Source organism: Erythrolamprus reginae, chromosome 2 (assembly GCF_031021105.1).
Source record: "Erythrolamprus reginae isolate rEryReg1 chromosome 2, rEryReg1.hap1, whole genome shotgun sequence".
NCBI lineage: Eukaryota > Metazoa > Chordata > Lepidosauria > Squamata > Dipsadidae > Erythrolamprus > Erythrolamprus reginae.
In genome coordinates, this window is record NC_091951.1 from 337161581 (window position 1) to 337184734 (window position 23154).

Consider the following 23154-nt stretch of genomic DNA (forward strand, 5'->3'; position numbering starts at 1 on the left):
GCATAAATGGACCCCTCTTCCAAAGAAATCCAGAAACAACAATAAGCTAATCTGAATAAACAAACACAGAAGTTCTAGCCATTGATAACGTCCACCACCATTTTTTTTTGTCCTTTCGCAGAATGTGAAAAATATATGACTATGAAAATACTTTAATATTCTTGGCAGCATAGCTAAGACATTCAAAATTTTCCTGCTATAAAACAGCCTGGGTTTTCCTACTTCAGGAAGATAAGAAATACTTCTGTCTTGCAAAACTGGCAAAGCCAAACTCCTAGGCTTTGAAAAAACGGGTAATTACAAACGGGAGAATTCTCCAGAATTAAACGCTTCCCCCCACCTTATTCCCACCAGTGCCTTTCCTTTTAGAATTCTGCTTCGAAGAATTGCAAATTCAGTGGGGGGGGGCACTTTTTCGCCCCCTTTTAAAAAGAAACGACAGCAACAATCTTTTGGCACTTCAAATATGAAATCCTTAGGCACAGTGGGATAAAGTCAGTTTCGCAAGTCCTTCGCCGTGCATTCGAAAGAGCTGCTGGAATTCGGCAGGCAGCTGGTGGGATTCTTGCCATTTCGTGGTAAACTTGGTTCCTTTCTTGTCAAAATAGTGGTAGGGAAGATCCTCTTTATTGTTTGGGTTGAAGCCAAAGGGCCAAAACCCATACAGGTGGATTTCATCACAAATAGCGGACGCAAGGGTGTACATCAAGATACCTGTGCTGAGACGCTTGGGGGCCAAATGCTTGTTTTTCCAGTACCTGTAAAATAAGAATCCATAAAGTATCATTATTTTGGGGGGATCCTTTTGGATGTTCATATATTTTCTGAGGTTCTTGGGCGCTTTGGCAATGCAGGGCCTTTTTGGTGGTGGCAATTCTGAACGTTCCTCTGCAGAAATATCCACCTACTGTATCTCTGAACTTCTGGCTTTTACTTATTTATTAAAGGTATATGCTGCCTATCTCATCGTCCCGAGTGAAGAGATGGATTGCAATGATATAAAAGCATAGATATAAAAAACATTAAAAGTGTTAAGATTAATAACAATAAAATTATTATTTAATAATATTAATATTTAATTAGTCTCTGAGTATGATTTATGTTGATTGCTTATTTAGTATCCACAACTATCACTGTTGTATCAAATGATTTAAGATTAACTGTGATAATGATCTATCGCTATTGTTGTTTGTACACAGCGAGTTTAAGTACCAGAGACAAATTCCTTGTGTATCTAATCACACTTGGCCAATAAAATATTTCTGTTCTGTTCTGTTATAATCTAGTCTAATCCAGTCTAGTCTAGTCTAGTCTTCTCTTCTCTTCTCTACTGTACTGTACTCTACTCTACTCTCTTATGAATATAACATATTTTCAATTATGTTGAAATCAAGATAGTCATGGTGGAAATATGGATGCTTTTATCAACCTTTTTAAAATAGTTTGTTTATTTTTCTTTTTGCTCAATCTTGTAAGACATTTTTATGTACTTTGTGTTTTCAATGGCAAAGTTAAATACAGTGATACCTTGTCTTACAAACTTAATTGGTTCTGGTACGAGGTTCTTAAGGTGAAAAGTTTGTAAGACGAAACAATGTTTCCCATAGGAATCAATGGAAAAGCGATTAATGCGTGCAAGCCCAAAATTCACCCCTTCTGCCAGCCAAAGCACCCGTTTTTGCACTGCTGGGATTCCCCTGAGGTTCCCCTCCATGGGAAACCCCATCTCTGGATTTCTGTGTTTTTGCGATGCTGCAGGAGAATCCCAGCAGGGGAATCCCAGCATCGCAAAAACGGGCGCTTTGCTGGTAACGGAAGTCCAGAGGTGGGGTTTCCCAGTGAAGGGAGCCTCAGGGGAATCACAGCAGCACAAAAATGGGTGCTTCACTGGCAACGGAAGTCCGGAGGCGGGGCATCCCAGCAGCGGTAGTGGGTTTGTAAGATGAAAATAGTTTGTAAGAAGAGGCAAAAAAATCTTAAACCCCGGGTTTATATCTCGAAAAGTTTGTATGACGAGGCGTTTGTAAGATGAGGTATCACTATATTATAATCAGTTCAGTGACTATTAAACTGAAGAAGCTTCTTGGATGAGAAGCGAAACACTTTCAAAGAAGAAAACCCAAGTCCAGTTGCCTTTTGACAAAAAGCACTTTGGGATTACAGTGGTTATCATCTTCGTTGATCATCATGGATCATCATCATCCATAATGATCATCATCATCCTCCATAACACATTGGACTTCCCCCCTTATTTATTAGCCAAAAACTATCTGAACAAATGAAGATTTTTCACCACTGTACTGCACTGGGATGAGCTTTGGGAGTTTCTTTTCAATTTGGAAAGCAAATATAACAAATGAATCGATCTTTTTCAATGCTTCTTCATGGGGTTCTGTATTGTTGAATGTATTAAAATGAAGCGTTTAATTTTTTAATTAGTTCCTTTTTATGTGACACTTTCTATGAGTTTCTCAGAGACCCTTTTCATAATATTAATAATAATAATAATAATAATAATAACAACAACAACAACAACAACAACAACAACAAGAGTTGGACGGGACCTTGGAAGTCTTCTAGTCTAATCCTCTACTTAGGCAGGAAACCCTATACTACTTCATACAGATGGTTGTCCAACATCTGCTTAAAAACTTCTAGTGTTGGAGCATTCACAACTTCTGGAGGAAAGCTGTTCCACTGATTAAATGTTCTAACTGTCAGGAAATTTCTGCCATTGGCTTTTTCTGTATTTTTTAAAAAATTGCAAGTCTACCCTACCTTTTCGGGCTAATTTATGGTAGTTATTTCTTCTCCAAAGTGTTCAGATACTTCTTAGTTTTTTCAGGCAGCTAATGTAAGCTATAAGCTGTTTTTCTACCTGGGTTCACAAATTTCTCACCCCTTATAGCTGCCATAATTTGAATAACATTTGGTTACACCAAAAACAATCTAACCAGTTTTGTGCTGAATGTATATTTTACCGACAAAGAAATAAGAATATAAATGTAAATAAAATATAAAATATACATTCAAACACAAAAATAGCTTGCCACAAAAGTGACTGCTTGTGAAGGCTCCATATTTGGGTAGACTAGGTTGCCCTGATAGACCAGTCTCACCAGGAAAAATACTTACCGCATTTTTGGGGGCTATAAGACTCACCGGTGTATAAGACGCACCAAGATTTCAAAGAAGTAAATAATAAAAAGAAAGTTTTTCTCTTTTCCAGGAGCACTCTGCAAGCCTTTGCAAAACTCTTTGCCTGCCCCCTGTTTTGCAAAAACGGGACAGTATTTTTGTAAAAACAGACCTGTTTCCACCCATTTTTATGAAAAATGGGGCAAGCAGAGGATTTGGGAAACATGCAAAGTGCTCCTACAGGCTGGAGAAAGAAATGGCCTGTTTTTCATCAATTTTTTGCAAAAATGGGGTGGGCAGAGGGTTTGGGAGGCTTGCAGAGTATTCCTAGGGGCTGGGGGAAAGCAAAAATGCCCCCATTTTTGCAAAATATGGCCCATATTCTCCCCCAAAGGGGGTGTTTTTGCACTCCCCAATCCCCCCAGGAGCCCTTTGCAAGCCTTCCAAACCCTCCGCCCACCCTATTTTTTGAAAAACGGGTGAAAAATGGGCTGGTTTTTTCCCAGCCCAAAGGAACAATCTGCAGGCTTCCCAAACTCTCTGCAGGCTCCATTTTTTTTTGGCAAAAATGGGTGTAAAACAGGTCTGTTTTTGCAAAAATGGGTCCTGTTTTTACAAAAAATGGAGACAGAGAGTTTGGGAGGCTTGTAGAGTCCATTTTTTTTTTTTTTTTTGCAAAAATGGGATGCGGGGTAGGGCTTATGGAGGCCAAAAATGGCTGTATTAATTGTATATGTTTCACTGACATTTCCACCCACTTTTAGGGAGGAAAAAGTTCGTTTATACTCTGAAAAATATGGTAACCTAAGCAAACAGCATCAAAAAATTAATGACGCACAACAGCAAATCGCACCTGTTAACATGTTGCATTATATTTCCTGGCCAAGCCAACTGGACTTTTAATTGTCCTCGATGCTCAATAAAGAAGTCTACCAAAGTTCTGGTAATAGTGGCTGAGGTATGGAAGAAAAAAGCCGGAATCCAGAGAATAGCTCCGTCAAGCTTCTTCAAGCTTAGGAAAAAGTTATTACGATCTTGAATGGTCAAAAGGTTGTTGTAATACTTCTCCAGAATGCTCGGGTTAAAAGTGGTGATGTTGGTTTTCCTCCCCACATCTTTCTGGAACGCTTCGGTGGGCGCAAAATTGCAGCGAAAAACAAAATCGTATTTGTCTATTTCCTGCCCGCACTGACTGCCGAGAAGTATCCCACTGTTTCCCACAACAGCACAAATATTGTAGTGCTTGTTCTGAATCGGCGAGACATCTGGGAGCAACAGGCGGAAGCTGTTGCTAATGGAGAAGACATACTTATGGCTGGAATAATCGTAATGCATCAGCTGTCCAATCCGTACCATGCTCTTTGTCAAGGAAAAGTTTTTGATCACGTCAACATGCTGAAGGATATCTCGTCTGAAAATAATAACAGAGAAAGCAATTACAATGAATGGTCTCAGCTGAAACATCCAGGTGTCACCCTTGTTTTTAATATTTAAAAAAGAAAGGGGGATCTTGAACCTTTCATATTTTATTTATTTATTTATTTATTTATTTATTTATTTATTTATTTATTTATTTATTTATTTATTTATTTATTTATTTATTTATTTATTTATTTATTTATTTATTTATTTATTTATTTATTTATTTATTTAGTCCAATACACAATGAGGGTTTTAGTGGGTACATATCTATATACACATAGTAACATAAATGATTAAGGTTATAGAGTGTTCTGTCGGGCTCTCTGGTAGACTCCTCCCAAAAATTCACAGGTACAAATTTCAGACACACACACACGTTTGAAAATTCAAAACAATGTTCTTTATAATGAAAATTCACTTAAACCAAGCCCTCTTTTGGTATAGCAAAGAGCACTCGTCTCCAAACAAACTGGTAATTTGTACAAGTCCCTTATCAGTTCTGTGATACTTAGGTTGCAGCTGTGAGGCAATTCACAGTCCTTCTTCTTTCACAAAGTGAAACACACTTTGTTCTGGTTTAGTTTCAAAGCGTATAAGTGCACTAGAGTGCTTCCGACCCCTGTCCTATTGTCTCTCCTATATACCATATATCTTCTCTTCTATCCCTATATCTTTCTTCTATTCTCTCATTGATTTATTTTATCCTATACTGTCTCTTCTATTCCTTCTCTAATTTTATTTCCTTGAAGGTGTCCTCTACTACCATCATTGTGTATTATTGTGTATTGGACAAAATTAAAAATGAATGAATGAATGAATGAATGAATGAATGAATGAATGAATGAATGAATGAATGCTATAACCAGCAAAGGGCTGGTGGGCATACCTTATTTTGTGGGTGTGGCTTGCCGGCCATGTGACAAGGTGGGGAGGTGGTTTGATGATCATGTGACCAGGGGTGGCTTAATGGTCATGTGACTGGCTTAAAGGTGGCCAAATTGACGTCACTCATGTCAAGGGTTTGGATTAGGGTTAGGGCGCCTGGCGCCTCCTCGCCTCAAAGAGATACAATATCCCTATCTATTTACTATTACTGAACATCCAGGGTGGCGCAGCACGTAGAGTGCTGTACTGCAGGCCACTGAAGCTGACTGTACATCTGCAGGTCAGCGGTTCAAATCTCATCACCGGCTCAAAGTTGACTCAATCTTCCATTCTTCCGAGGTGAGTAAAATGAGGACCTGGATTGTGGGTGCAATATGCTGGCTCTATTAAAAAGTGCTATTGCTAACATGTTGTAAGCTGCCCTGAGTCTAAGGAGAAGGGCGGCATAAAAAAAATCAATCAAACAAACAAATAAATAAATAAATAAATATGATTTAGTTCTATATATATATGCCATATTGTACATACATATCACACTCAGGCACACAAAAATATACATTACTATATAAACTGCATGTGTGTGAACACACACATGCACACTCACAGCTCTTCTAAAATTATACACATTCAACCTCATTTACTGCAATAGGTTCAATCATTTATGGTTATATAGGGCTGGTTCTAGGATTATGAATGCTCTTAGTCATGGTAAATTAAGTCCCTTTCCATAAGATGGAAAAAAAAAAAGAATAGAAGGAATTATAAAACTGAAGTTTGTCCTGGACTCTGTGATCTTCTTGGATGCTGAGGGCCAGATAATGGTTCCATTGCCAGGCCCATGAGGTCTGCTTGCCTTTATGCCCAGGCAAATAGACAATCTTTCCACTTTCTGGAACTGTCTCTGGTGTTGAATGAAGGCCGGAAAGATTCGTTCATTCATTCATTCATTCATTCATTCATTCATTCATTCATTCATTCATTCATTCATTCATCCACTCACTGACTCACTCACTCACTCACTCACTCACTCACTCACTCACTCACTCATTCATTTTTCAAATTTATAGGCAGCCCTTCTCCTAGTGGACTCAGGGTGACTTACAGCAATAAAATAGTAACAAATATTAAAAATAATCCAATACATAGAATAAAAACAAGTAAAAAATAAACCCAATATAAATGAAATTCAATCATCCCTCATTACTGCAATTGCTCTCTACATGGGTCTACTTTTGAAGAGTGTTCAGAACTTGCAAATAATGCAAAATGCAGCCACGCGAGCAGTCATGGGCCTGCCTAGGTATGCTCATGTTTCTCCAACAGTCCGCGGACTGCATTGGCTGCCAATTGGTTTCCGGACACAATTCAAAGTATTGGCTATGACCTATAAAGCCCTACCTGGCATCGGGCCAGATTACTTGCGGGACTGCTTCCTGCCATATGCAACTGGTTAGGTCCTACCAAGTCGGCCTCTAGACAAGTAGACAATGTCGCTTGGCGGGGCCTAGGGGAAGTGCCTTCTCCGTGGAGGCCCTGGCCCTCTGGAATCAGCTCTCCACAGAGATCCACACCGCCCTCACCCTCCTCGCCTTCCGCAAGAGTCTCAAGACTCATCTATGCCGCCAGGCTTGGGGCCACCAGGCACTAGCCCCCTGGCCGATGAATGTGTTGGGAGTTAGTTGTTTGAATGGGAATGAGTGTTTTTTATGGTTTTGTGTTTTTTAGATTAGTAATTTATATTAATTGGATTTATGATGTTATATTGTTCCTATATATATGTTGTAAGCTGCCCTGAGTCCTCGGAGAGGGGTGACAATTAATTAATTAGACTTTATTTCACCCCTCTCCAAGGACTCAGGGCAGTTTACAACATATATAGGAACAATATAACATCATAAATCCAATTAATATAAATTAATTAATGCTACTGGCTGGAACAGAAACTCATGGCCCCAAGCCTGCCGCCATATGTATGTTTTCAATGCCTTTTGGAAGGCAAGGAGAGTGGGAGTGGCACGAATCCCAGCGACCGGTTAGGTCCCACAGAGTTGGCCTTCTCCGGGTCCCGTCGACTAAACAATGTCGTTTGGCAGGACCAAGGGGAAGAGCCTTCTCTGTGGCGGCCCTGACCCTCTGGAACCAGCTCCCCCTGGAGATTAGAACTGCCCCCACCCTCCTTGCCTTTTGTAAACTTCTTAAGACCCATCTCTGCCGTCAGGAATGGGGGAACTGAGACATCTCCCCCAGGCCTATACAGTTTATACATGGTATGTTTGTTTTTAATAATGGGGTTTTTAGTGTTTTTTAAATTATTAGATTTGTTTTTACATTGTCTTTGTTATTGTTGTGAGCCGCCCCGAGTCTACGGAGAGGGGCGGCATACAAATCAAATGATTGAATGAATGAATGAATGAATGAATGAATGAATGAATGAATAAATAAATAAATAAATAATAATGAATCTCTGGGGGGAGTTGGTTCCACAGGACCGAGGCTGCAACAGAGAAGGCTCTTCCCCATGGTCCTGCCAGTTAGCATTGCTTAGCCAATGGGATCCAGATCCCTGTACAACCTAATTGGTCGCTGGGACATGTGAGGCAGAAGATGGTCCCATACATAATCTGGTCCTAAGCCATGTAGCCTAGAACTACGGCGCCTAAAACACGATTTGAGTATTGCCCACAAGATCATATGCTGCAATGTCCTACCGGTCAATGACTACTTCAGCTTCAACCACAACAACACAAGAGCACACAACAGATTTAAACTTAATATTAACCACTCCAAACATGACTGTAAAAAATATGATTTCAACAATCGAGTTATCGAAGCGTGGAACTCATTACCGGACTCAATTGTGTCAACCCCTAACCCCCAACATTTCTCCCAGAGCCTATCCACGATTGACCTCTCCAGGTTCCTAAGAGGCCAGTAAGGGGCGTACATAAGTGCACTGGTGTGCCTTTCGTCCCCTGTCCAATTGTCTTTCCTTTCTCTCACTTATCATATATATTTTCTTTCTTTCATATATCTTCTCCTCTAAGTTCACTTTTACCCTTATACATATTACTACATGTCTATTTTTCTTCCTATGTATTTGTGTATTGGACAAATGAATAAATAAATAAAATAAATAAAATAGGTAATAACCAACACCTTGGACTGCGTTCAGAGACCGATCGGAAGCCAGTGCAGCACGTGGAGTGGTGGACTGATATGGGAGCATCTAGGTACGCCCATCACAGTTTGCGAGGCTGCATGCTGGACTAATCAAAATCTCCAAACATTTTTCAAGGCTAGCCTTTTTATATTAACGTATCATGAATGTAATTCAAATCATAACTGACCGATTTCCAATGACTCTGGGTGATTCACAGGAAAGCATAAAAGAATACAACAATTAAAACAATGCAGCAAAGGAAGAGACGAAGAAGACCAAAAGCAAAAGACAGCAAAATAAAAATAAAAAATACACTTACTCCTGCAAAGAAATCTTAGTCAAAGCATGAGTGATGAACCCGGTCTTCAGGGCTCTTTGAAATGCTAGTAGGGTGAGATCCAATGAAATCCTGAGGGAAATTTCATTCCAAAAGGCATGCTCTGAGCCCAGAGGAGATATACTTCTGGGGTCCTGATTGATGGCATTATTTAATTGAAGGAATTCAGACATGCCGACCCTGACAGATGGAATTGGCTGTGCCAATACATGATATGTTCTCGATTGTCCTTTCCCGTTCTCTCCTCCCTGCCTATAATGGAGGCAGTGAGCTCCTTCACTTCTCTTCCCATGGTGTTATAATACCATCTAATGGGAACTTCAAGTACAATAGTTCCCTGATGCCTGACTTGTGCCATGGAATTTCAACAGGAGGACACCAGCCCCTTGATGTCAGCCTGCCTCTGGGAACTTCCAATGAAATCACAGGTACCGTATTTTTCGAAGTATAAGACACACTTTTTTCTTCCCTAAAAGAGGCTGAAAATTCAGGTGCGTCTTATTTTATTATTTATTTATTTATTTATTTATTCATTCATTCATTCATTCATTCATTCATTTATTGGATTTGTATGCCACCCCTCTCCGTAGACTCGGGGAGGCTAACAACAATGATAAAAACAGCATGTAACAATCCAATTAATAAAACAACTAAAAACCCTTATTATAAAACCAAACATACGCACAAACATACCATGCATAACTTGTAATGGCCTAGGGGGAAGGAATATCTTAACTCCCCCATGCCTGGCGGCATAAGTGAGTCTTGAGTAGTTTATGAAAGACAGGGAGGGTGGGGGCAGTTCTAATCTCCGGTGGGAGTTGGTTCAAGAGGGCCGGGGCCACCACAGAGAAGGCTCTTCCCCTGGGTCCCGCCAAATGACATTGTTTAGTCGACGGGACCCGGAGAAGGCCAACTCTGTGGGACCTTATCGGTCGCTGGGATTCATGCGGTAGCAGGCGGTTCCAGAGGTAATCTGGTCCAATGCCATGTACGGCTTTAAAGGTCATGACTTATACTTATACTCTGAATGTAGCTTCTTTCGAAGGTTTTTCCCCCTAACTAAATGCTAACGATCTTCCCAGCTCTTACCTTGCAGGGTCTTTCATTGTTACTCTTTGCAAAGAATGTTTTCCAAGCCTTAAGTCTTTCCAGGGGCTTTTTCATTGCTCTAACTTGCTCAGAATAAGTTTCTTTCCAGCCCTAACCAGGTGCTAACGATCTTCCCAGCTCTTACCTTGCAGGGTCTTTCATTGTTACTCTTTGCAAAGAATGTTTTCCAAGCCTTAAGTCTTTCCAGGGGCTTTTTCATTGCTCTAACTTGCTCAGAATAAGTTTCTTTCCAGCCCTAACCAGGTGCTAACGATCTTCCCAGCTCTTACCTTGCAGGGTCTTTCATTGTTACTCTTTGCAAAGAATGTTTTCCAAGCCTTAAGTCTTTCCAGGGGCTTTTTCATTGCTCTAACTTGCTCAGAATAAGTTTCTTTCCAGCCCTAACCAGGTGCTAACGATCTTCCCAGCTCTTACCTTGCAGGGTCTTTCATTGTTACTCTTTGCAAAGAATGTTTTCCAAGCCTTAAGTCTTTCCAGGGTTTTTTTCATTGCTCTAACTTGCTCAGAATAAGTTTCTTTCCAGCCCTAACCATGTGCTAATGATCTTCCCAACTCTTACCTTGCAGGGTCTTTCATTGTTACTCTTTGAAAAGAATGTTTTCCAAGCCCTAAGTCTTTCCAGGGGCTTTTTCATTGCTCTAACTTGCTCAGAATAAGTTTCTATCCAGCCCTAACCATGTGCTAATGATCTTCCCAACTCTTACCTTGCAGGGTCTTTCATTGTTACTCTTTGAAAAGAATGTTTTCCAAGCCTTAAGTCTTTCCAGGGGCTTTTTCATTGCTCTAACTTGCTCAGAATAAGTTTCTTTCCAGCCCTAACCATGTGCTAATGATCTTCCCAACTCTTACCTTGCAGGGTCTTTCATTGTTACTCTTTGCAAAGAATGTTTTCCAAGCCTTAAGTCCTTCCAGGGGCTTTTTCATTGCTCTAACTTGCTCAGAATAAGTTTCTTTCCAGCCCTAACCATGTGCTAATGATCTTCCCAACTCTTACCTTGCAGGTTCTTTCATTGTTACTCTTTGCAAAGAATGTTTTCCAAGCCTTAAGTCTTTCCAGGGGCTTTTTCATTGCTCTAACTTGCTCAGAATAAGTTTCTTTCCAGCCCTAACCAGGTGCTAATGATCTTCCCAACTCTTACCTTGCAGGGCCTTTCATTGTTACTCTTTGCAAAGAATGTTTTCCAAGCCTTAAGTCTTTCCAGGGGCTTTTTCATTGCTCTAACTTGCTCAGAATAAGTTTCTTTCCAGCCCTAACCATGTGCTAATGATCTTCCCAGCTCTTACCTTGCAGGGTCTTTCATTGTTACTCGTTGAAAAGAATGTTTTCCAAGCCCTAAGTCTTTTCAGGGTTTTTTTTCCCATTGCTCTATTTGTTCTGAATGTTTCTTTCCAGCCCTAACCAGGTGCTAATGATATTCCCAGCACTCACTGGCTTGCAAGCTCTTTCGTTGTTACTCTCTCTGAATAAGGTTTTTTTAAAGCCCTAACCAGGGCTCCAGACTAAAGGTGCTAGCCAGATGAATATCTGGTAAGCAGATTCTTTTTCCCATTTTCCTCCCTAAAAACTAAGGCATGTCTCATACTCCGGTGCATCTTATACTCCGAAAAATACTTGCCATCTTGCCAATTGGGAATTAATCAGAAGAGGAAAAATATTACTTTTAGGACCTCTGCCAGGTCCTGATTCAACCAAGAATGTAAATTATGTATGTGCAGGATTGCAAACTTCTATCAGCTCAGCTTCTGCCATTGCTTAGTGATGGAATGCTCTGGCATCCATTAGCATTTGAACATGCTATCTTGGAATTCTGGAATTTTTAGTCCCGGAGGACATAGATTTGAGAAAGGATGGAGTAATGGAGGTCTCTCTAACCTTGGCAAGTTTTTAATTGGTGGACTTCAACTAGCTGGCTGAGGCATCCTGGGAGTTGAAGTCCACAAGTCCTTCGAGACCACCTTCTACCACATAGCTCCCAATGACTGGCCCATAGAGTTGGTCTTCTCCGGGTGCTGTCAGCTAAATAGTGTCAGTTAGCTCATTGTTTCCCAACCTTGGCAACTTGAAGATACAGTATTTGGACTTCAACTCCCAGGATTCCCCAGCCAGCGAATGCTGGCTAGGGAATTATGAGAGTTGAAGTCCAAATATCTTCAAGTTGCCAACACTGAGTTAGCTGGCCTATGGGGGAGGATCTTCTCTGTGGCTGTTCTGACTGTTTGGAACCAGCTACCTCCTGAGATCCGAATTACCCCCCACCCAGTGAAAAAGTTTACTACCACATTGTGGACGTGGCTTATTTTGTGGGTGTGGCTTGCTGGCCATGTGACCAGGTGGGAGTGGCTTGATGATCATGTGACTAGGGAGTGGCTTAAAGGTCATGTGACTGGCTTACAGGTGGCCAACTTGATGTCATTCACATCAAGGGTTTGAGTTAGGGTTAGAGTGCTTGGCCTTTCCTCGCCTCAAAGGGATACAATTTCCCAATCTATTTACTATTACTGAACATCCAAAATATACTATTTAATTCTATGTACAGTGTTCCCTCAATTTTCGCGGGGGATGCGTTCCGAGACCGCCCGCAAAAGTCAAATTTCCGCAAAGTAGAGATGCGGAAGTAAATACATTATTTTTGGCTATGAACAGTATCACAAGCCTTCCCTTAACACTTTAAACCCCTAAATTACCATTTACCATTCCCGTAGCAATCTTTTAGATTATTACTCACCATGTTTATTTACTAAAGTTTATTTTAAAAAATGTTTTTTAAAAGCAGACGAAAGTTTGGCAATGACATATGACGTCATCGGGCAGGAAAAACCGTGGTATAGGGGAAAAAACCACTAAGTATTTTTCAATTAATATTTTTGAAAAACCGTGGTATAGATGTTTCGAACCCGCGAAAATCAAGGGAACACTGTATATATGCCATATGTGTACATACATATTACACACAGGCACACAAAATATACATTATCTATTATATAAACTGTATGTATATGTACACACACACACACACACACTTGTTCTAAAATTATACATGTTCAACCTCATTTACCTCACATGACTGTCAAGCCACTCCCACCTGGATAAACAAACCCAGAGACCAGAAGGTAAAAAAAGAAAAAAAAATTCAAAATTTTTCTACCGTTTCTGTATACCTGACGGTATTGGAGGAGCCCATCACTGCCCCCACCCTATCAGCCTTCTGGAAAGCTGTAAAGACCTGGCTATTCTGGCAGGCCTGAGGACATTGATCCAATGGTCTGGCCATTAATGACATGCATGGTTTTTTTATTGTTTTTATTGTTTTTAATCGTGGGTTTTAAATTGTTTTAGATTGTCTTTTAAGGGGTTTTAATGTCACATCCTATGTTTTATTCCTTGGTTGTAAGCTGTCCAGAGTCCCTGTGGAGTTGAGCGGCATACAAATCCAATAAATAAATAAAATAAAAAATAAAAGTTGTAAAATTGCCAAGGTTGCAGACCCTTGTCCTGGAGTAATGGATAAGTCATTAATTAACAAAGAGCAAAAATCTAAAATTGATTATTCCTACAGAAGCAGGCAATCTCAGGGATGCATCCATTTCTCCCCAGAATAATTCTGAACTTCACAGACAGATGTACTTAGAAAATAAAAATGGCAAGTGTTGTGGTTAGCTCTGGCCCAGCTTCTGCCCCAAGGACTGTGGATGTGGGGGGAGACATCCACATGCTGCAGGCCTGTTTTGCCCCTGGTGGAATCTGCTGATGAAGGCTCCTCTGACCAAGAAGACATGAGTGACAGGGAGGAGGAGAGTGTGGCAGACAGCTCAGAGGGAGATCAATTATCTAGCTCCTCCTTGGATTCAGAACAAGAGTTAATGATACAGCCACGCATGCGGAGAGCGATGCATAGGCAACAACAACTGAGAGATTATTATCAAAGAAAATGAGGCCACCTGTGGTTGGGTGGGGCTGTGGTAATTAGTGAGTCTGCTATAAATAGCAGCCTGTGGGTTTGGCCATTGTGGAGGATTATCTGATTGTTGTGTTTCGTGACTGCTTTACTGACTTTGACCTTTTGTGTGCTGATTTCCCCCCACTTTGAAACTAAACCAGAGCAAAGTGTGTTTCACTTTGTGAAAGAAGGACTGTGAATTGCCTCACAGCTGCAAGCTAAGTATCACAGAACTGATAAGGGACTTGTACCAATTACCAGTTTGTTTGGAGACGAGTGCTCTTTGCTATCCCAAAAGAGGGCTTGGTTTAAGTGAATTTTCATTATAAAGAACATTGTTTTGAATTTTCAAATGTGTGTGTGTCTGAAATTTGTACCTGTGCATTTTGGGGAGGATTCTACCAGAGAGCTCGACAGAACAGTATGAGCCTTTATTAGGAAATTATTTCCCACCAATTCAGGCAAATTGTGTGGGAGCAAGAACTATTTCACCTACTCCTCAAAGTACATAAAAAGAAATTACAGCTGTGTTAATTTGTGAAAAAAATATTCCCAGATCTAAACACCATTTTAGATGCTGTTGTGAACTGCAAACAGATGGCTGAAAAAAAATCTGCTTAATATTTTTAGATTGTTTTGCTTATCTCTCTACTATTGAATTTAGCAATACTAAAGAATAGTTATGGAAATCTCAAAAGTTTGTATATTGTTTTACATAGTTTGGTTAAGTCCAAGAGAATTGGATTTACCTGATATAATGCAATTATAGTTTTGGGATCATCGTGCAAATTGAGAATTTTAGAATCTGGAGCTTTTTGCTTTTCTTGTGTAGGAAGTTAGCACCCACCCTTCTCCTAGAACTTTACAACTTTACAACTTCCAAGAAATGCCCATATCTCACCATCACTCCGCGGACTGCATTGGCTACCAATTTGTTTCCGGACACAATTCAAAGTGTTGATTATGACCTATATAGCCCTACATGCCATAGGACCAGATTACCTCTGAGACCGCCTTCTGCCGCACGAATCCCAGCGACCGGTGAGGTCCCACAGAGTTGGTCTCCTTAGGGTCCTGGCGACCAAACAATGGTCTTCTCTGTGGGGGCCCCGGCCCTCTGGAATCAGCTCTCCCCAGAGATTCGTACTGCCCCCACCCTCCTTGCCTTCCGAAAAAGTTTAAAAACTCATCTTTGCCGCCAGGCCTGGGGTTCCTTAGACCTTCCCCCCTGACTGCTGAATGCTTAGTTTGACTGCTGAATGAATGATATTGATAGTTTTTAATTAGAATTTTAAGATTGTTTTTAAGGCATAATTGGATTGTTATTATTGTTTCCTGTTTTTCTGTACATGCTGTGAGCCACCCCGAGTCCTCGGAGAGGGGCGGCATATAAATCCAATAAAATAAATAAAATAAAAATAAACAGAAAAATGAAATATTTTGGGAAATACTAAAAAGACAGAATATTATATTTCCCTGGATGAGAAATGGAGAAACATCTTTAGGGCAGGAAACAGACTCAGTCTTAAAGCCTCCACCATCTTCAATAGTCCACAGCAGATGTCTGCACTTAAGAGATAAGGAGAAGGCTAGGTCTATTCATAGGGAAATGCCTTCATCCAAGATCCAACAAAGATAGGATTAGCCCTCTATCCATCTAGCAACAGAACTCACCACATGGCACCTGGGAAGATTACATCACCCAGCAAGGCTCAACCAAGTTTGGGACAGAGTTGTTTCTTCATGGCCCCATGGGAGTCTGAGAACCAATCAGAATACAAGCTCAAATTCCAAAGCCCAGAGAGGGTATAAAACTCAGGTACCCTCAGCATTCTGCCCATCATCCTTCTCCACCCAACATCATCAGGGCAAGTGATTCTGTCCACCATTAAAAACCATCTTCACAAGTGGTCCCCATGGTTCCAGTGAAAGAAAGACAAAATGTATGTTTCCGTGTGTATTCACTGATTTTTTTTTTTCAAAGGGTGTAGTCCCTGGCTTCAAATAAGGCTACTCACTTTTGCCTTATGAAAAAGACAGTAGCTTCTCAAGCTTACTAAGCGCCTCGGTGGTGCAGTGGTTAGAGTGCAGTACTGCAAGCTACTTCTGCTGATCACGGGCTGCCAGCAGTTTGGCAGATCGAATCTCAGTAGGCTCAAGGTTGACTCAGCCTTCCATCCTTCCAAGGTCGATAAAATGGGACCCAGATTGTTGGGGGGCAATATGCTTACTCTCTATAAACTGCTTAGAGAGGACTATAAAGCACTGTGAAGCTGTATATAAATCTAAATGCTATTCCTATTGCTATTACTGGGAGAACATTTTGACTGAGAAGTAAATAAACCTAGATTTGTTCCAGTGAAAACCTAGCATTTTGTCCTTGCCATTATTATGGCATTCTCTCTTTGGCTGTAACACCATTGTAGAAGATTGTTTCACTCATGAATGCTACTATTATTATTCTTTCCATTTAAGGTAAATAATTCTGACACTAGAAAGACCATATTATATGGAATTGATAATAGAAATGCTGCAATCATTTCCATTTTAGACTAATAAATTAACTGTGTAGTCTTATTTTGCAGACACGTATTTCCTCTTTCAGTAGCAATAGCATTTAGACTTATCTACCACTCCATAGTGCTTTACAGCCTTCTCTAAGCAGTTTTCAGAATCAGGATATCACCCCCAAAAATCTGGATACTCAGAAGGATGGAAGGCTGAGACGGTGAGAATTGAACTGTCAAACTGCCGGCAGTCAGCAGATATTGCCTGCAATACTGCATTCTAAGCACTGCGCCACCCACAGTTCTTTCCTCAGCTTCTCTGGTGCTCACATCTTAACAATAGCAATAGCATTTAGACTTATGTACTACAACCCGATAGTGCTTTATAGCAGTGTTTCCCAACTTTGGCCACTTATTTTATTTATGGGATAAACATATATCCATTGTAAGATAAAATACAGGAAATAGTATAAGGGCAGACTAGATGGACCATGAGGTCTTTTTCTGCCGTCAGTCTTCTATGTTTCTATGTTTCTATTTATTTGTTTGTTTGTTTGTTTGTTTGTTTGTTTGTTTGTCCAATACACAATACATAGGAAGAAAATAACATGAAGTAATATATATAAGGATAAAAGTGAAAATAGAAGAGAAGATATATGAAAGGAAGAAAATATATATGATATATGAGATAAAGGAAAGACAATTGGACGGGGAGGAAAGGCACACCAGTGCACTTATGTACGCCCCTTACTGGCCTCTTAGGAACCTGGAGAGGTCAATCGTGGATAATCTAAGGGAGAAATGTTGGGGGTTAGGGGTTGACACTATTGAGTCCGGTAATGAATTCCATGCTTCGACAACTCGATTGTTAAAGTCATATTTTTTTACAGTCAAGTTTGGAGCGGTTCGTATTAAGTGGTTGAAGTAGTCATTGACCGGTAGGACATTGCAGCACATGATCTTGTGGGCAATACTTAAGTTGTGTTTTAGGCGCCATAGTTCTAGGCTTTCTAGACCCAGGATTGTTAGTCTATTTTTGTAGGATAATCTGTTTTGAGTGGAGGAAGGAAGGGCTCTTCTGGTGAAATATCTTTGGATGTTTTCGAGGGTGTTAATGTCTGAGATGTGGTATGGGTTCCAGACAGATGAGCAGTAGTCAAGAATGGGTCTGGCAAAAGTTTTGTAGGCTCTTGTGAGTAGTGTGAGATTGCCGGAGCAGAAGCTACGTAGGATCAGGTTAACAACTCTAGAGGCCTTTTTGGCGATATTGTTGCAGTGGGCTTTAGCACTTAGGTCATTTGATATTAGTATTCCAAGGTCTTTTACTGATTGTGGGTTGCTGTGAGAGTTTGTTTACTTCAGTTCGTATATGAGGTTTGGATTCTTTTTGCCGATGTGGAGGGTAGAGCATTTGTTGGTTGATATTTGAAGTTGCCATGTGCTTGACCAGTCTGAGACAAAGTCGAGGTCTTTTTGGAGAGTGAGTGATTTGTCAGTGGTGTTGAAAAGTTTTACGTCATCGGCAAAAAGAACACAGTTGCTTTCGATATGGTCACAAAGGTCATTGATGTAGAGAATGAAGAGAATAGGAGAGCTGGCTGGGGAATTCTGGGAGTTGAAGTCCAAATATCTTCAAGTGGCCAAGGTTGGGAAACACTGCTTTGGAGCACTCTCTGGGAAATTTACAATGTCAGCATTGTTTGCATATTGCCCCCAACAATCTGGGTCTTCATTTTACCAACCACAGAAGGATGGAAGGCAGAGTCAACCTTGAGCCCCATCAGGCTCAAACTCCAGGCTTGTCTGCAGAATGTACCTGCAATGTTGCACTTAAAGTACTGTGCCTCCAGTGCTCACTTTGCTAAAGTGGAACTGATCCAGAATGAGTTAAAATCTTTTTCATTCTGATGCCTGAAGAAGTGATGGACTGGAGATGACAGAAGCTGGAAACCAATAATCGGCATTGCCCCCGGATGAAAAAGTTGTTTATAAGGACAACTGGTAGACTGAACATGGCACAGAGTTCCTGTCTGATGAACATTTAGTACAAGCAGGTTGATGTGCTTGTATTGATTTTTGATTTGCATGTACAACCTAATAACTCAATTGGAATACAGGAACTATGCACCAATGACAAATTCCTTTTGTGTCCAGCCACACTTGGCCAGTAAAGAATTTTATTCTATTCTAACTAGTGTTACCCCAGGTCAGTACTGTTTTACACTGACCAAAGTGGGCTTTAAAAACAAAATTCAGGAAGGATCCCCCCCCCTTTCCTGGATATATCACAAGTTGATATATTTTACCCTTACAATACATCAGTCTCCCTCTTGATGTTTCAATTTTCAGATCCCCACAAAAATAATTGGATTAATTTGAATTCTAAAATGAAAAGAAGTCATGACATCTACAGTTAATAATGCTTTTATAATTAATTTAACTAGTGCTTTCTTTGATTTTTCTCAGCTTTTTTCCATTTAACCAGACTTTTCATTATGATGTCCATACTTGCAAATAATTTGGTATAAAATTTCGGTATAATTTTTTTTATTTTTCTCCACCATAAAGTAAAACAATATATAGTTATCCCGCACAATTCGGGTCCGTACCGAATTTTGCGGTGTTCGGTATGCCGAACACGAACACAATTTTTTTTCAAACTTCGGGCAAAGTTCGGGGTCGTGTTCGGCATTCGGAGCTTTGACGTCACCAGCAGGTTGCTAAGGACGCCAAGGTGATCACTTCCTGGATTCCATGGAATCCTGGAAGTGATCACCTTGGCATCCTTAGCAACCTGCCGGTGATGTCAAAGCTCCGCCCCCGGAATCTCTTAGTGGGAGGGATTCCCCATTCGGGTTCGGGTTCGGTTCGGGTTTGGCCAAATTTTGCATAAAGTTCGTCCGAACTTGCCGAACCCGAACACCGTTGGGTTCGCCCATCACTATTCATAATATATCACCTACATCTATATGTTTAAAATCTAAACAATAAGTAAATTTTGTGTTATATCATTATATAGTGCTACCACCATTTCTCATCTTTACCACCTGGCTTGCAAAGCTTAAATCAAATTCTCTTGTTTCAATTTTTCCAAAATTAATCAATTACTAATACATACATATCTCTTCATTTTCTATCCAATCATAAAACTTCTCCCAAATTTTATAATAATCTGAGTCTTGTTTATCTTTAAGTTTCAAAGCCAATCTACTCTGCACAATCCATATTTTTTCTCAAAACTTCCCTTTCCATTGGTATCCTATTCAATTTCCAACATTGTGCATATGCAATCCTAGCTGCTGTAATTATATGTATAATTAAATATGTCTCTTCTTTATCAAAATTATCTGGTAAAATACCCAGAAGGTATATCTTGGGTTTAAGATCAATAACTGATTGGAGGGAATGAATTATGGAATGTGCTCCAAGTTAGATTAAAAGTACTGTTTCCACAATTTCTTCTACAATAACATTATGACGTGGATGTTATAGTCCTATTTTAAGAAACATTTTTCTTCATGCCTAGCATACAGCAAGACCACTTTACCCTGTAATCAAGAAGCCAGTGTAATTTTCAAACTAAGCTGGACGGTGAATGAAATGTTTTGATTGCAACTGCAATTTGATCGCTACACAATCTCGAGAAAACCTTTTCAGTAAAATAATAATATCTTCTGTTTCAGGAGGCAAGAAAGAATTGGAAGAAGGAATTCCTTCTGGCTCCTTCTGCAGACCCTTCAGCCTTATCTCAAGACCTAAAATGGTCACCTAACATCAAAAACATCATCAAAAAAGCACAACAAAGAATGTTCTTTCTGCGCCAGCTCAGGAAGCTCAAACTGCCCAAGGAGCTGCTGATACAGTTCTACAGAGAAATCATTGAGTCTTTCATCTGCACCTCTATAACTGTCTGGTTTGGTGCTGCAACCCAACAGGACCGACACAGACTTCAGAGGATAATCAGAACTGCAGAAAAAACAATTGCTCCCAACCTGCCTTCCATTGAGGACCTGTATACTGCACGAGTCAAAAAGAGGGCGGGGAAAATATTTACTGACCCCTCACATCCTGGACACAAATTGTTTCAACTCCTACCCTCAAAACATCACTACAGAGCACTGCACACCAAGACAACTAGACACAAGAACAGTTTTTTACCCGAACGCCATCACTCTACTAAACAAATAATTCCCTCAACACTGTCAGACTTTCTACTAAATCTGCACTTCTATTCTACTAGTTTTTCTCATCATTCCTATCATCCTTTTCCTCCCATGTTGACTGTATGACTGTAACTTGTTGCTTATATCCTAAGATTTTTATTAATATTGCTTCTTCATTGCTTATTTAACCCCTATGACAATCATTAAGTGTTGTACCACATGATTCTTGACAAATGTATATTTTATTTTATGTACGCTGAGAGCATATGCACCAAGACAAATTCCTTGAGTGTTCAATCACACTTGGCCAATAAAAATTCTGTTCTATTCTATTCTATTCTATTCTATTCTTAAATGGCTTGAAGACTAATGGAGCTGAAGTCCTGAAGTGAAATTTTCCAGAATAATAACTTGGCCTCTTGAGCAATATTTGTGTGTCTTATCTTTTGAAGATACAGAACACTTTAATATTCTAGTCGGGGCACATTGAGAATATTAAATTTTTCCCTAAAGTAAACAAGGTTAATAAAAATGTCATTAGAGTTTGCATTTGTTCATCATAAGTAAACAACCTGGTTTTGATATAATTACTTATTTGCTATAATCATCTTCCTTTTTGATACTGAAGTCCTTGGAGAGGGGCGGCGTACAAATCTAATAAATAAAATAAATTTGTTCCTATCCCAAAATTCTATGATCTGGCTCAAAAGCCTTTCCAAAAGTTGAGACCACATTCCTTTTTAATGAGATATAGGGTTATTTTTTAGAAGAACGAAAGTAGTAATATTACAGTGTAGTGCTACACTAGAGTATATGTAGTTCTTCATTGAAAAATAATAGAAACACTAGATATAATAGCACAATAGCTGTATTATGGTATTTAATGAACCCAAGTTGAATTTAGTGTGAGTATTGAAATATGTAGGTTTTTTCTATATAGGAATACTAAATTGAAATAGGAAATATCTCCTAATTTCTAGATTGTAACAAAGAGAGATCTAATATTTATTTTATTTATTTATTTATTTATTTTGTCCAATACACAATGAGGGTTTTAGTGGGTATATATCTATATACACATAATAAAATACATGATGAAGGTTATAGAGGAGATACTCATAGTAAAATATATCTAAGAAAGAATAGAAAAGAAGATATGGTAATAGAACATATCAATGAAAGAATAGAAGAAGAGATATAGGAATAGAAGAAAGGTATAGGAGATATAGGAGAGCAAAAGGACAGGGGACGGAAGGCACTCTAGTGCACTTGTACTCGCCCCTTACTGACCTCTTAGGAATCTGGATAGGTCAACCGTAGATAATCTAAGGGTAAAGTGTTGGGGGTTTAGGGATGACACTATGGAGTCCGGTAATGAATTCCACGCTTCGACAACTCGGTTACTGAAGTCATATTTTTTACAGTCAAGTTTGGAGCGGTTAATATTAAGTTTAAATCTGTTGTGTGCTCTTGTGTTGTTGTGGTTGAAGCTGAAGTAGTCGCCGACAGGCAGGACGTTGCAGCCTATTTATCTTGTGGGCAATACTTAGATCTTGTTTAAGGCGTCTTACTTCTTAACTTTCAAGGCCCAGGATTGAAAGTCTAGTCTTGTAGGAGAAATTTTCTATCTGTGAGAGCAGCTAACAGATTCTGGAGTCAAATCTGTCCCTCCCTCCTCCCATAAAATTAACAATTTTTCACTTGGAATCTAGAATTTAGTGTTTTGGTATTTTTAGGTATAAATAAAAAATCTGATTTTAAAATTCCCACATTTTTATGTTACATGGAATTCTTCCTCGTATGAATGAAGACAAATATATGTGTCCCAGGATGAAGTTGCCAGATCCAATCTGATTTGGTACCACTGGGGCCAGAGATTTTGTCTTCTGAGCGTTCAGATTTGTACTGAGCCCATCCTCAGGAAAGTTCTCTCTGTTGGAATATCTGTTTTTGGGCTATTCTATATGTAGTATTTATGTGATGCCTAGTTGTGTGTATGTGTGTGCTTTAATTTGTTGATTGGGGTATTGATGACCAGCTATTAAGTTATTGGCTGTTGTTATTGTTTTAATGAACAATTTTTTGCTCTATAAGACACATCTTTTTCCTCCCTAAAAGAGGCTGATAATTTGGGTGCATCTTATACTCTGAATGTAGCTTTTCCCCCTAGCCCTAACTATCTGCTTACAATCTTCCCAACTCTTACCTTTCAGGCTCTTTCATTGTTACTCTCTGCCAAGAATGTTTTGCAAGCCCTGTTTTGTGTTCTGCCGTGTGTCCCAACCACCCGTAATTACAGGGTAATTAGTCCAGAAAGACACACACCACACGATAGAAGGAAAACCAAAAGTCTTTATCAACAGAAAAGCAGAAAAAAATTCCCTTTTTAAATGTCAAAGGGATTTTCTAGTACACACAAGGCACAGGTTAAATGCAATCAAATTTCTCACCCAGTAACTGGGAAATTGAGTCCAAATTCCAAAGTCCAGAA

The 23154-nt window shown here is 39.7% G+C and overlaps 1 protein-coding gene across 1 annotated transcript in view; it reads right to left on the bottom strand.

Moving 5' to 3' along the window:
* Positions 1–475: 475 nt before the first annotated feature.
* ST8SIA3 (ST8 alpha-N-acetyl-neuraminide alpha-2,8-sialyltransferase 3) overlaps positions 476–23154 on the bottom strand; it is a 42771-nt gene continuing 20092 nt past the window's right edge. Inside the window, exons 3-4 of the mRNA XM_070736408.1 lie at positions 3992–4549; positions 476–758 (exon numbers count right to left, since the gene is read on the bottom strand). Of these exons, the coding sequence (XP_070592509.1) occupies positions 476–758; positions 3992–4549 (841 nt within the window). The remainder of the gene's footprint in view (positions 759–3991; positions 4550–23154) is intronic.